The 13,882-nt window shown below is 46.8% G+C and overlaps 1 protein-coding gene across 4 annotated transcripts in view; it reads left to right on the forward strand.

Moving 5' to 3' along the window:
* Window positions 1-13,882, forward strand: part of LOC139057194 (glutamate receptor 1-like) — a 235,920-nt gene that overhangs the window by 192,338 nt on the left and 29,700 nt on the right. For 3 of the 4 annotated variants that reach the window (XM_070535006.1, XM_070535005.1, XM_070535004.1), the window contains exons 2-4: window positions 8,855-9,016; window positions 9,222-9,545; window positions 13,167-13,426. In XM_070535006.1, coding sequence (XP_070391107.1) covers window positions 8,908-9,016; window positions 9,222-9,545; window positions 13,167-13,426 — 693 coding nt within the window. In that variant the 5' untranslated portion in view covers window positions 8,855-8,907. Of the gene's footprint in view, window positions 1-5,621; window positions 5,948-8,854; window positions 9,017-9,221; window positions 9,546-13,166; window positions 13,427-13,882 lie in introns of those variants that run through there. The other variant, XM_070535003.1, reaches the window with a different exon arrangement.

Consider the following 13,882-nt stretch of genomic DNA (forward strand, 5'->3'; position numbering starts at 1 on the left):
CAGCCTTGGTGTCGGACGAGCTGTTTATGCAAGATCAAGGACAGAATGATCGATGGTAGACTGCAATGGTGGTGTGAGCAAACAGAAGAACTTCCCAAATAGATGACGTGATTTCGAAGGCGGCGATGCACCATGGATGCAATTTTGGATATTGTTACCTATGTTGAACATGAACCAGCTATGGGAACGAGCTAGGAGGAAACGATCCTTCGACACAATCAGCCATGCTCATTTATTGTGTGGCCTGCTAGAACTGGGAGTCTCTAGAAGGATGCTACAGCGGATATACAACTTCATGAATGGCAGATCACTATTTACAAGTGAAGAACAAGTTCCTCTCATGATCTTATTTTTAAGTCCGTTTCATTTTAATTATGTGATGGTGGATTTACCATGGAGATTTCCACCTGCATTACACTACTCTATATATGCGGACGGTGATCGTATTTGGGCCTCTGGTTCAAGTACCAGCCTTGTACAATCAACTTTGCAGAAAGGCCTAAATAATGTGGACAAGTTCATAAAGGAAAGAGGAATGGAACTGTCTTACAGTAAAACTGCTGTGCTGCCTTTCACCAGAGCATATCTAAAGGATTTTCAGCTGCGTCTTGATGTACAACCTTTAGACATAGTGAAACAACACAAATTTCCGGGGGTTGTACTAGACAGATAAATTTCTTGGAATTCTCACATTAAAGCCCTCAAAGAACAACTAAACTCAATAATTAATGCTCTTCGCTGTGTAGCAGGCACGACATGGAGAGGTTAGATTTCATCCATACTAAAAGCACATAATTCACTTATAAAGCAAAAGACAGCATATTCTTAACCTGTTATGCATGGAATCTCCTGTCCATCTGAAGAGAGACCTCAACGACCGATAGATAGGAGCCTTATAGTATGCTTAGGCGTTCCTCAACCAACTTCAAGTTCCTATAGTAATTGCAGAGACACGCAATCCTCCATTTCCTATTATGAGGACGGTTGAAACCTGTCGAGACAACTTTCGCATTTCTGTGCAGCACAAAATTCACCCATTAGCAATTTCACTCATTGAGAGAGACAGGGCAATCATCAATTCGGTGACTCAGGTGCACAAAAATCTACTACTGCATCCCAAATTTTGGTTCTCAGATATCTGCTACTCTTCATGGCGACTCGTTGCTCCAAAAATTGAATTTTGGTTGAAGGAATTATTCGCAAGCGAGATGTATTTATGCTAGCAGCAGAACAACTAGCGTTATACCAGATATACTTTCGATACCATGGCTATAGTCAACCGTATACAGATGGTTCTTGCCAAATAAATTCTCCTAAAGCGGCCTTTCTCATTCCAGAATGGAACCAAACACAGACGTCAACAACAAAAGAGGGCTTTTTGCAATATTGTCTTTGTTATGGTACATAATTTCAGTGTTAAAAGGGGAACCATGGGTCATGCTTTGTGACTTGCAGGCAGATTTGTCTTAGAGAGAGAGAGAGAGAGAGAGAGAGAAAATAATGCAGAGAAAGGCAGGGAGGTTAACCAGAGGTAGTTCCGGTTGGCTACCCTGCGCAGGGGGAAGGGTTAAGGGGGATAAAAAGAGAAACAGAGTGGAAGGGGGAGATAGAAAGAAAGGGAGACAAGCACGAAAAAGCGCGTACGCTACAGAGCGGTAGGGGGCGGCATATTTAGAGTCTGTCGTGAAGCCCCGTAGACCGCAAGAACCTTAATAGCGCGAGTAAGGCCTTCAACGCGGATGTTCTTTCGGAGCACTGGCCTTTCATGATGACATCAGGAATTCGCAAAACATGGCGTTAGGTTACAACACACTAAAGTAACCCAGAAAAGCAAGTGAAGGGAATCGTACAACGATGCTCCAATGGATACCTGGCCACTGCAATATCCATGGGAATGTTGCAGCAGACAAGGCATCTGGACAAGCGCATTTTAATTACGCCGCCCATGGTCTCCCTGTAACGCAAGACGAATTGCGGCACATACTAAGACAGATCTCAGCTCGTTGTTGCAGAGCGACACGGTTTTATCAGAACTCGAAATCTTCAGATTTATTTCACCTTGACCCATCGTTTCAATTTAAAATACCATCCACATTAGATACAACCGGAGTCTCTTAAACGCTCATTCATCGTCTGCCGCTCGATACCGCGCACATAAAACGCTTTCTGCATAAAATTTCAAGAGCTGATGGTGCGGAATGCACTTGTAGCCACGCGGATCGGGGTGCAGAACATCTCTGGCGGAATATCCGCTACACGACACACACAGAGAACGCTTATCACGTGATTTCATGGCATTAGACCGCAGGCCCGTCAGCCTCAGGCAAACCTTAGGTCATTGGCCAACATACTCTTTGCAAACGCTATCGGTACTGGCCCTTCAAAAAATTTTAGAAGCGAGCAATATTCTCGGAGACTATTGAGTAGAGTGTTTAAATGGGATTCACGTACTGGGTTCACATACTTTCATTTTAATATAATCCGTGCTTATGTGGCCTGGTTTTAATATAGTTATGTTCGGAAAAGTTGCGCGTACGAAAGCACGAACGCAGGAAAGAAACGAGGTAGACGGAAAGAGCGCAAGCTATTAACTGGTTTTATTCGTTTCAAAGCTGCTTACATAAGCAGTGTACACACGTGACGAAAGAAGGAAGGAGGGAGGGGAGATGGCAAATCAATCCTGCTTCATGTCAACAAAAGTGGCGCAGAAAATCGTTTTAACGCCCTCTGTCGGCGCTCTTTGAGGCTCGCGGCCCGTCGCGCGGAAGAGGAGGATGGCGGTGCACGCCGGGCCCCGTCGGGTGCAGTACGCACACTACGAATCGGCCACTGGTGCTTCCACTACGGATGTGCCAGTTAATGGCTCTGTATGTCTGTAGGGATTTAAGCAATGAAACAACAAATGATGTCCTCGCTGCAACCAGACGTATGCCTTCAAGCGCACCATTTTTTATATATAGCGAATTGCTTATACTAGAAGCATCGGCTATTCGCTTGCATTCAAATGGGCTGTGTTTAGCAGACCTTACACCACTGGGCGCGAGGTTTGCTAAATCCGTTCTTCAAAATAGTAACAGCTTTATAGGGTGCGTCATTCTGTAGATATTACACTCAATGTTTGTACCCTAGTGGTTGTAAGTCTAGACGGGATCAGGCTCGTCGTACTCTACTTACTTTTCTTCATTTAACGAACTTAGCTTCACGTTTGTAGCGTCGGTACTATTCCTTCTATGTACCATTCTTTAGTTACGTGACTTTCAGTGAGCGGCCCTACTGTGTGCTATCTGTACTGTGTGTTCCACTTTATTCTTTTAGATTTGTCCATCCTGTTGCTCTTCCTTTCCTCTTTCCTGCCCTCCTTCCTATTTTCCATTTCAGTGTTGCTGTCATCTCCTTTCTGAAGAGTAGGCAGGCGTTGTGCCCCTTCCGGTGGCAGTTGCCACCCTGCTCCTCACTTTCCTTTCCTGTTAAATGTATATGTTAGCTGAAAACAAAATAAATTAACAAATATTACACCGTTGACGCACAGACGCTGTGACATATTTTTAAACCAAGCTTAGGAATTTCTGCATTGATATCCGTGCACTGTAGCTACCTCAGTAATCTCTGTGGATGCTCGATGAGAGACGACACAGAGATAATAAATAAATAACCTGCGCTGGTTCTTCCTTGTTTGGCAGGGAACTTCTGGCCTGCAGCTTCCACCAGAGGGAGCCGCGTGGGTCGATGAATTGTGCGGCATCTCCATTATTTTACACACGGAAAAGTTGACCGCGTGGTAAATTGCTCTCCCTCAAAGTTATATAGCATGAAAAAAAAAAACTATTATCACTGACACTTCTGGAAGAGTGTAGCATAATACGTTTAAATGATGATAAAATGATTCAAAATATCTTGATATTCTCGCCTCAAGCCGAAGCGATGCATACACGTTGACTCAGAAAATTCGCTTGTGCGAAACACTCCGCGGCCGAATACACGAAGCTTTTCGTTCGTAAGAAAATTTTTTCATTGACTGGCAATCTTCGCTAATGGCGTGTCCAGCGTCAGGGTTGGCTTGAAGTTGCTCTTACGAACAATTATAGCGCAATAGGTTTTTTTGAATAGTGGCTTTGCTGCTTGGTACGACAGCCAGATTCTTCTCGTAGACATGGCAGCCTCGCTGTGTTTGGTTGTTCTTGCTCTCGCTTTTGACTAAGGTGTCGCCAAACGTCTACGCAATGGGAAACACGGGAAGGTGAAATGCTGGAATAATTAAGCTGCGTTTTGAAGATTAGGGAAAGGACGCAAAGACCATTGTAGCTCGAAGGCTTGCTACAAAAGCGAGCACCTTGCATAAATTGTCGTTCGCTTCTGAATACAGGTTGAGAAAACAAGTGGGGAAATGGTTGGTTGATCTCATGGCAACAGAGACTGACCCCGAAGTGGGGTTTCGTCGTAGTGGTGGCGATATAGGTACACAGGAAGTGAAATTAGGGTGAGTTTGTAAGCGTGCTTTAGTAACAAATGACAGAATAAAGTTTGTCCTGTCGCTTTATGTTCTGTCGTCGTCTTCCTTGTGTCAGTAAGACTATAGGTGCATCGTGCAATACGCCGTATTAGCGTCGCACATTGCATGCAGTGACACAGATTTGAAAGCAGCCAGATGACAGTTGCCATTCGATTAAACACACTTGCCCGTCCAACGTAGAGGCGACGTGAGCAAACGAGGAAAACGGAGGAAGAGAGACGCTGTGGGCGTTGCGTACTTAAGAAGAACAGTAGCTCCAACACCGCCGTAACAAGAAAGCTGGACCCGTATTTACAAAATGCCTTACGCTAGAATTGTACGCATCGAATCCTGATGCTGGATATATTTTATTTTATTTTATTTTTCCTTAAGGATACCGCCAACCTAATCAGAGCTTACAGCGGGGAATAAACAAAATTTGTGCTTATATATGTTGCTTATGCGTAACGAAACATATTAATGTACAATGGTAGACGGCCGAACAATAGTAAACAGCATTTAAGAAGAAAAAGAAACACTTTTACCTTAGACCCTCTTGTAAGTCTTACAAGCTACGCTATAAGCAAAGGTTTCACGCGAACACAACGCACACTAGAAATAATCACTCCATGCACGCAAGCGACATGTGACAGTACGCTTCAGACAGCTTCCGTTGCTGGCCGGCACCACTCGTGCGAAGCTCAGGTTTGTGTTTATTCATCACGCATTACCCACGTGACAAAGCATGTCCTTTTGTGCCACAGTCCGTTCCCATGACGACGAGAGTCGGGGCCAGCTGTTCTGTGGGCAACACCGGGAGAAGAAGAAAGAACACACACACGAAAGCGGACGCGTGCGAGCGGCTCTGTGCGCCGTCTCGGCGGCTGCCTATCGCACACAGGGCGCTGCGCTCGGTGGCACCGCAGCCTCGCGCGGCGCCCTCCGCGTAGCGCGCGAACGTCCGCCCGAGTTTTGTCAGGCTCTCTGCAGGGGGCGACAGGTGCGCGCTGCCCGGGCCTCTGACGTCATTAAGGCCCGAAGGGCAAGCGAGGAGCGCCAGGGAAAGAGAGGGACGCAGCATCCGGATCCCTGGGAGAGAGGGGAAGCCAAAACACTGCTCCCGAACGGGTCCCAGAAATGGAGGTCGCATCTTCCGCCTCGCAGCATCGCGGTCGGCGGAGCGAGGCCATGCTCGGCACATCCGTGGCTGGGAACGACGCAGTGCAGCCCAAACCGCGCCGCCGCGACTCTGTCGGCGAGTAGCCTCGCAGCTCACGACGACGTAGTTGGCTGGGCTCGTCGAGCGGTCAGCTGTGCGGGATCTTTCGGGATAGAGTGTAACGATGAGGACGACGGCCGCCGCCGCAGTGGGCACCGAGCGGGGTTTCGGCCGAGCGTGGCTCCTCTCGATTGCATGGCTCGTCCTTTGGCAAGGCGTCTGCCAAGCCGTCAGAATTGGTGAGTGGTGCCCTCTCACTCTCCCGCCACTGGGCTCGAGCCACGACAGAGTTGTGCTGCTTTTAGTGCGGCAATATCAGCCGCGTCGTTCAACCGAGCGTGTACTGCTGCAAACAGGGTGATGTTATTAAACTACACTTGGCTCTCGCCAGCGCAGATTGACGCCAGTATTAGGCAAGCTAATTCGGAGAAGTATTTTTTCACCTATGTTACACTTCATAACAATAAATGAACTTCAATGGCCGCGGAGCGAGGTTACCTTGCAAGGATATCGTCGTTTACTACTGACTGCTTCATCGAAACTGCTCACAATCTCCATGGGCAGGTGTTTACGCTTGTAACAAAAATTAAATGCAAAGCATGTCTCTGCAGTCAGTCATATAAACTCATAGCCTAACAAGAAAAGCTCTCATATTCTTTTTTTAGCTGAAGTCGCGCAATTTCATTGACAGTCAATAGCTCATCGTATATTTCAAGTAAAAACGTTGCAGTACATGTGGATATGAGCCGGGCGTTTCAGCCGCGTTGCTATTCCTCTTTGAGTATAGTGGCAGCATATCATGCTAACAAAGGCAGCTGTCCACGAATGCGATTAGTCTTCTAGCCGTTGCTTTCGTCTTCGAGGGAAAGAAATCCAGCATGGTTGTGCCTGTACAGAACTTCAAGCTGGCATTTCAGGTGTGAAGCAATCTGCAAATATGCGAAAGAAAAGCAACGCAGTAGGAAGAACGCGCCGCTACCTTGAGGAGTGCTTCTCGAACTTCGGGCAACGAATTGCATAGAGGAAAAAGAAATTTAAGCTACCAGTAGCGCAAACGAAGGTTCATGAGAGAACGAAGAATCTAAGCCTTGGCAGCATTGCTTTTGAACACTGATGATGGAATCAAGTTATTCGATATCCTTCAAAGTAACTGTTAGCTTCTGTCGCGACTGTAGCAGTTTTGTGACGACAACCACGCCTGTGGTCCCTCGGTTATGCAGTCACATGAGGGCGTTTATGCTAACTGTTACGGGGATACTGATAGCTAACAATCGCAAAGGACTGTTTAGAACAAGTCGCCGCACTAATGTTTAGCACAATATCAAGTGCGCACTGATGGTCAGCACATGCTATTGATGATCAACTTCGCATCTACGGCTGTTGCTGTAATTTGCTATCTTAGCACACCATGTAGAATGCGAAAAGTGTTATACAGCCGTATGTTGCACGTGTTCGTAAGCCTAATTGTGAAACATTTTAGCGAGAGTAGACCAGTAAAAGAGGGCGCGCACCACTGCGTCTACGTCTCTTTCATGTTTGCTCGCAGTAAAATGTTTTCCGCATTGTTCATACACAAGAAGACCAAGAAAGAGCGCCGTGGAGATCACATAAAGAAAGACGATAATGTTGCGCAGGGGTCGTTAAATGTACTTGACAAGCATTCTTTAAGTGCGTGTGCGCCGGTTTAATAGCGCCATTGAGAGAAGAGGGGCACGAGAGATGGACAGAAAGAATCGCACGAGGCAGCTATACTAATTCTTGCTTGCAGTTCCCACCGCCTTGCACTTTCGGCATAGTATTAAGAATTGTTTGTAGTGAACAGGCTGTGAGAATCCAGTCCGCTTTCTGGGTGCATATCGAGACTGTTCTCTCCGTTCGTCTTCTCTATTAATGACATAGGAGCAATGCAAAAAAAGAGCTGCAGTATAACTTTCGCCATTCACTGCGCCACTCGAGGAATTCATTTACTAGCAACGAGATAGAATAAGTTATGTGGTACTGGCACCTCCAAGAGTAGCGTGGTGCTTATTTATATGTTTGAGAAAATTTCGCAGGATGTTAAACTTTATGGCAGAATTCCAAAGGAAGCGAAGAGGTTTTTAAAAATGTTATCCTCTATTCTTTCCGCATTTCTTACTTCTTGGCGATGGCTGTTGATTCATTTGTTGCAGCTTAATTCGCCTAAAAGAAACTCGTAATTTTTTCTTACTTCAGCTTACGTTGTGTGAACGCAGGTTTGTTTGCGGCGGTTGCTGTTAATCGCGCCCACTCGTCACCCACGCACTGCCTCTCACAATCTCCCGATTAGCGAGGCAGTCGCGCCACTTCGCTCCGTTTGCAACGTACCGCACGAGACGGATGGTCAGCGCCAGCCAATATATCGCGAAAGGAAAACACGTTTAAATCTGCGCTGGAATTTCGCATTAGGGAGTATCGTAATCGACGGTGATGTTTTTTATTTCATTTGCGTAAGAAAATTGAATTATAAGGAGTTTTTTTCTTCGGTAATTTATATCAAATAACGTTAATAAATCCTAAGATAACGATATGTAGGTGGAGAAGCGCAGCACTAAATTTTCAGGACACGCCTAGAACATTTCAGCATAGTGTCAGCGGCGTCTCAAGGCATTAAATGTTCAGACACAGTGACCTTTTGGTTCGCGGCTCTTTGTCGGCGACACGAAAATACTACGTCTCTACGTTCCAGCTGTAGCTCATCTATACTTGCAGAGTTTGCCGGAGCTCAGAGAGGCGCATTTGGAGTAGCGCCTTCTCTGGTTTTATAAGAACCTCAATAAGAACAACTAGAAAAAGATCGCTAAAAATGGCGTGAAAGTGGCTTGTCTTCAGAACCACCTACGCTGTGAGTAGACGTTTTATTTTATGACTATAAACAGAACCGCCTTTTGTTTTCCGAAGACCGAGGTGACCTTGCAAGACGTGTAGAGAATATCATAGAGTTTGGTGAGACCAAACAAATGTTGCCTGCAGCAAAGCGTGCAGCATTCCTCGCTAAAGGGTTGCCTGTGTGGCTTCCGGAGAAGTTCGTTCTGGCCCTCGCTGACTTTGAGTTGTGTAGCCGCGTTCAGAACACTTGCCGAATAACTTTCAAGGTCCAACACGTGGCTTCCGTGTGCCCTCCGCAGGCGTGCTGCTTGAGCCCAAGCATAGAGACGCATGGCGGGAATTCGAGTGGGCCATGAACAGCTTCAACACGAGCCAGACTGCCAAGCGCCTGGGCATCCAGTTCAGCACGTACGCGGCTACAGTCGACCACGGCGACGATCTCTTCACAGTGACACACGAACGTGAGCGTATTTGCGGGCTCGGCGTTGTCCGTTTCTGTATACTTTACCTGTCACGCAGCCTCATTTTCTCTGTCACCTTCATGCCGCCCGACTATTTCCCGGCCAGTCTGAGTCCCACGCTAGCGTTTCAACGCGATGGGGCTGACTTGGGCCATCGTCTATACGTGATGCGAAGCCGTCCTCTTCTTTTCCTCCTGCTCCCCAGTGTGCCGACAGCTAACTGCTGGAGTGACGACTGTGCTGATGCCGACGTCGGGGCTTTCGGGCGCAGCGGTGCGTTCGCTGTTCGCCACCACGAACGTGCCACGCGTCGCACCCGGCGAAAGCTGCGCCCCCGAAAACGACGCGGCCGCCGCCGACGACGCGGCGGCCAACGAGACGGCTCGCGACGACGAGGCCTCCTCGCCGCGGGGGCAGCCGGCCGCGCCTCTCGGGGTCAGCATGATGCCCGACCTGTCGGCAGCCGTGCTTGACCTTGCCCGCGCGTGGAACTTCCGCTCGGCCGTCTTCTTATACGACTCAGACCATGGTAAAGGGTAGACAACTTCCCACATTTTTTAGCATAGCGAAAGTGTTCCTCTTTAATGTATCCGCCTTTATCGCTTTGGGAAGAAAAAAAGATCATTCATTTGCTTATTCAGGTTTAGACCACGGCCCACATCAGCGTTGAAGGGGAAGCACATGCACAAAACGACAGAAATTTGTTTTCGCACATTCACAACTGCGCACAGTCTCTTCAAACAGTGCTAGTTCACGTGCAGAACGCTACACGGTGGAAGAAGCGTTGTGCACCTTAATATTATTACGCTCATTTACAGAGACTCACTTTTAATGTCCGAATGTTATGCTCATCAGCAGTCATTGTACTTTCGCCTTGTTTCGTTTCACTCCACAACTGATGGGTCGTAGGACTAGATATTTCAGTAACATGTTGGCCAGTACAAAAGTAATATTGCAGCGTTTCTATTGAACATTGCCAAATAAATCCATCTTATCACCCATACAATGATATACTATATGTAGGCGTACAATTCGCTTGTTGCGGCTAAACTGAAGAAATTAGCGTGCATTTTTTTCAGTATATATGCTAGCTTCGCTTTTTTACGAACTCTGCCAGCGCAAGGAAAACACGGACGAAGAAAAGGCACACGTACACACACACAGGCGCTACTTCCAACATGTTATTTTTGATCCCGGTGCTGCTTTTTATACACCACATATTCTGAGCACATCAGGTGGCAGAACTCCAAGGTATTGCGAGTAAACAACTCGACACAATCGTGGCTGGCACACTCAGACATTCAAATTATTTTCTTGTCAGTGCGACGGCCTGCTTACGCGTATTTCACGCATATCTCCTGTTTCTTCCGCTTCGATAATCTCTCTTGCAAGCTGATTCATATTTCTGCGAAGAATTTTGCAAGTGTCAGACAACGGAACACCACCACAATTCTAACGATGCATCGCAAGAAAGCCACCGACCACGTTTTTGACATTATAGCCGGGCTCGCGCAACCGGTCATTAAGGCAACGGCCGTTTTTCTCATCATAGGTGCGGCCACATGTCTGCGGTACGCAATAAATTACATATTCAGCACAATCTACAATTTTGTTTTTACGATTCTTTCCGCAACCAAGATTTCTGCGCGTACGTTTCAAGCCATTAAATTTATTTACATATACTTCCTGCATGTAATTTTCGAATGGTTGTTGCTTCTAGAGGCGCTTACTTAAAATGAACTATCAACATGCCAACAATAATAAGATTATAGTTATGTTAAGCTATACTATAATATAATTGGGCCACATATGTTTTATGTAAGCAGAAAACAAAACCAAAGAAGTTGTCTGTGGAGGCTGTGAAGCAGGAAGAAGGGAGCATTTTTTAGGATACGAATTTAATTTATTTGTGTGGCCAATCACCGTCGTGGGTATCACGCACGCACGCACGCACGCACACGACAAAGTGACGGCGGTTTGCCAGGGCTTAGGGGTGCAAGTGAACTCTGCTCTTCCGGCCTACCACATCATCACATGTCGTCGCCTTGTCATATCTTATATTATTTCACACCCTCCCCCCACATCATCTTGTATCTAAGCGTGTCCTCAAACAGCAATTAACGAGCTGGTAGATTGCGGCACGTACACCCGGCGACAAAAGTTTCCGCACCACGGGACCTCCGAAAATGTTTAATTCCCGAGCAGCCTGTATCAGTATCCAGTAAAACTACATACGACAATGTTGTTAGCATATTGTAGTCGAAGCCTGAAATGCAAACACCAGACTGCGTTATGAGGTTGCGAATATATTCAGCTTTTTCTCAGATCTCGTGAGCCGCAATATCTTGTCGCCGGGCGTACGTGCAAGTTTTGTTCCTTTATGTTCGTCCACTACTTCCTCCGTCAGAGTAACACTAAGCGCATTATAATCTTCAAGTAATAGAAGTAACAATGCATTCCAATGAAAATTTAAAGTAATTTCTTCAATGTATCGTGAGGGCGCAGGCTTTCTGCCTTCATCTTCTTTAGCGTATATATGCTAAAGTGACGGTCAACCTCTTATGTTGTAGACTTTGTCTGTGACAGAAAATAAAATAAAGTGAAAGTGAGAAGACGGCTTGTTGCATGTAAAATAGCCATAGAAAAGCTCGCATAATTGTTCCACAGTTGGAATCCCTATCGAGGAACGGCAGTTCTTGTGTAGTTGCGGCAGCGATTGCAAAAGCAATGCTTTCATTTACAGGTTCACGGAGAGAAGAGTGGCGTGAAGAGGCAGCAGCAGTGAATTGTTCGGTAGCCGCATCAAGTGCACTCGGCTAGCGTAGTGTTTTCACTCATGTTCAAACATATAAAGTAATAAGCTTTTCTATTGCCAGGATCGGTTAACGGTAGTTATTCAAATATAAACGGAAATATTACGCGACAGGAGCAATCGCTGTATTCTTACACAATTCTCTCTTGCCCTTGCGTAATGTTTCTATAAAAGCGCCGTGTTTGGGCAAATGTGTGCGTCGTACATACTGGAGTAGTAACGTATCGCTTTAACTAGACCTAATATTGACCTTTATTGCCCCAGCATAGGGGGAAAACTAATTAGCTTGTGCGTCTCCTATAGCTAGTATTCCGAATGGGAAGGGAACGTGTCGCTGTCGCACACATTACCAGCATGGGGAATCGACCTATCAAGTTGTCTCCTACTGCAACACTTCTAGACATTGTCATTGTTGCTAATACATGACGCTTCGACGACAGAAAGCGGAGCGAGTTGGCAGGCATTTATATTTGGTATTGTCCGCTTCGTGATTTTTCTGTCCGTGTCATAGGACGTACAGATATCTTAATTTCTTGCGATGAGGGGGGGGGGGTTGGGAGTGTTAGCTGGACATTATTGAGCATTTATTCCCGACTATGGTGCGAAAAATAGGTGCTTTCACGCAAGTATCAGCGAAGAGAAAAAAAAAGGGCGCTTGCTTTGTGCCAACCGAATGCCAATGGGAGCTCAACGAACACGTACCAATGTCTTTGTTTTTGCTGTAATCTTCACAAAAATGACTCTACATTACCGTTTGGACCATGCGGAGGTGCCTTCTACCACGGCACTGGCTGTGTTAGGTAACGTATTAGAGACCTCAAGAAAACTGCGAACCATTAAAATGCATCGGCTATTATTCGCATGCATTGTATCTTTTAAATCAATCTGCTTGTCTTTTTCTCTACGAGGCACTGCAGTGCACTGAGCTTATTTAACTGCAGAGCAAGAAGCTTTAGTGGTTGCTTTGGCTCTACGCAAATGCCGTATCTATTTGACAAGATTAAAATCAGAATTTTCAGGGAAAATCAGTCAGACGTGGAACAGTCAAAGTGGACGGGTTGAGTGATGCCTGGCGGAAAGCTCGCGTTTATTTCCATATTCCGCGTGCTGTTTTACCGGCAGTGACATAGCGAGTGTCGATGCTTCGTCATGGCCCCTTGATCTCAAATATACGCCCACTCCATCAAAGCTTACGTGGCCGCCGTGTGGTTTATAGCCTTGGTAAAAAAAAAAAATTAAGCCGGGCCGGTCTGTATTGTTTGCCCGGGCGGTAAGCATTCTCTCGCAAGTGTCGCGAGTTCGCGCAGCACAGCAGACGCGTTCTGTGCTGCACCGCAGCGCTGGCCACCCTGGCACGGCTGCTGCAGCCGCCGGAGGGCCGCCAGCGGCTCGGCGTCACGCGGGCGTTGCGAGTGTCACGTGACGGAGGCTCGGAGGCTGCGCACGCCATCCTGTCCGGCATGGAGCGCGCCAACCCGCACGCTCGTAAGCTGGTCGTGCTCGACTGCGACCACCAGCTCGCCAGGGACATCGTCATCCGGCACGTGAGAGACATCTACATGGGCCGGAGGAACTACCACTACGTGCTCGCGAGGCCCGTGAGTGCAACCACATCTGCTCGTGGCGTTTTCCTTAAAGGTCCATCCAGTTACGCTAGAAAATTTCATGAAACCAGCGCAGACCGTGTCTGTTTGGAACATGCATATGACATCAAGTCGAAATCCGCTAACCAGCCCACGGCCAAGCCCTTTTGGCCTTCGTCAATGTCGTGGTGAGACTCGCATTCACTTCAGGAGCCCGAATGTATTCATTACGCCTGAGCCAGAGACAATGATGCCGTCAGCGTAGAACGACGTCTGCAGTCATTACGGTTTATGAGGACACAGTATTAAACAAGTCTTGTCTACAGGATGATACTCCAGTATCTACTAAAGTACATTGAGGAAGACACGTGTCGGTATTGAACTACAATGAGCAACCCAAAGTTAGAGCTCAATATTTTTGTTGTCGCTGTTTATTCTCTCATCGTTGTCAGAAAATTTCAGGCAGAACTT

Source organism: Dermacentor albipictus, chromosome 3 (assembly GCF_038994185.2).
Source record: "Dermacentor albipictus isolate Rhodes 1998 colony chromosome 3, USDA_Dalb.pri_finalv2, whole genome shotgun sequence".
In the NCBI taxonomy this organism is placed as follows: domain Eukaryota; kingdom Metazoa; phylum Arthropoda; class Arachnida; order Ixodida; family Ixodidae; genus Dermacentor; species Dermacentor albipictus.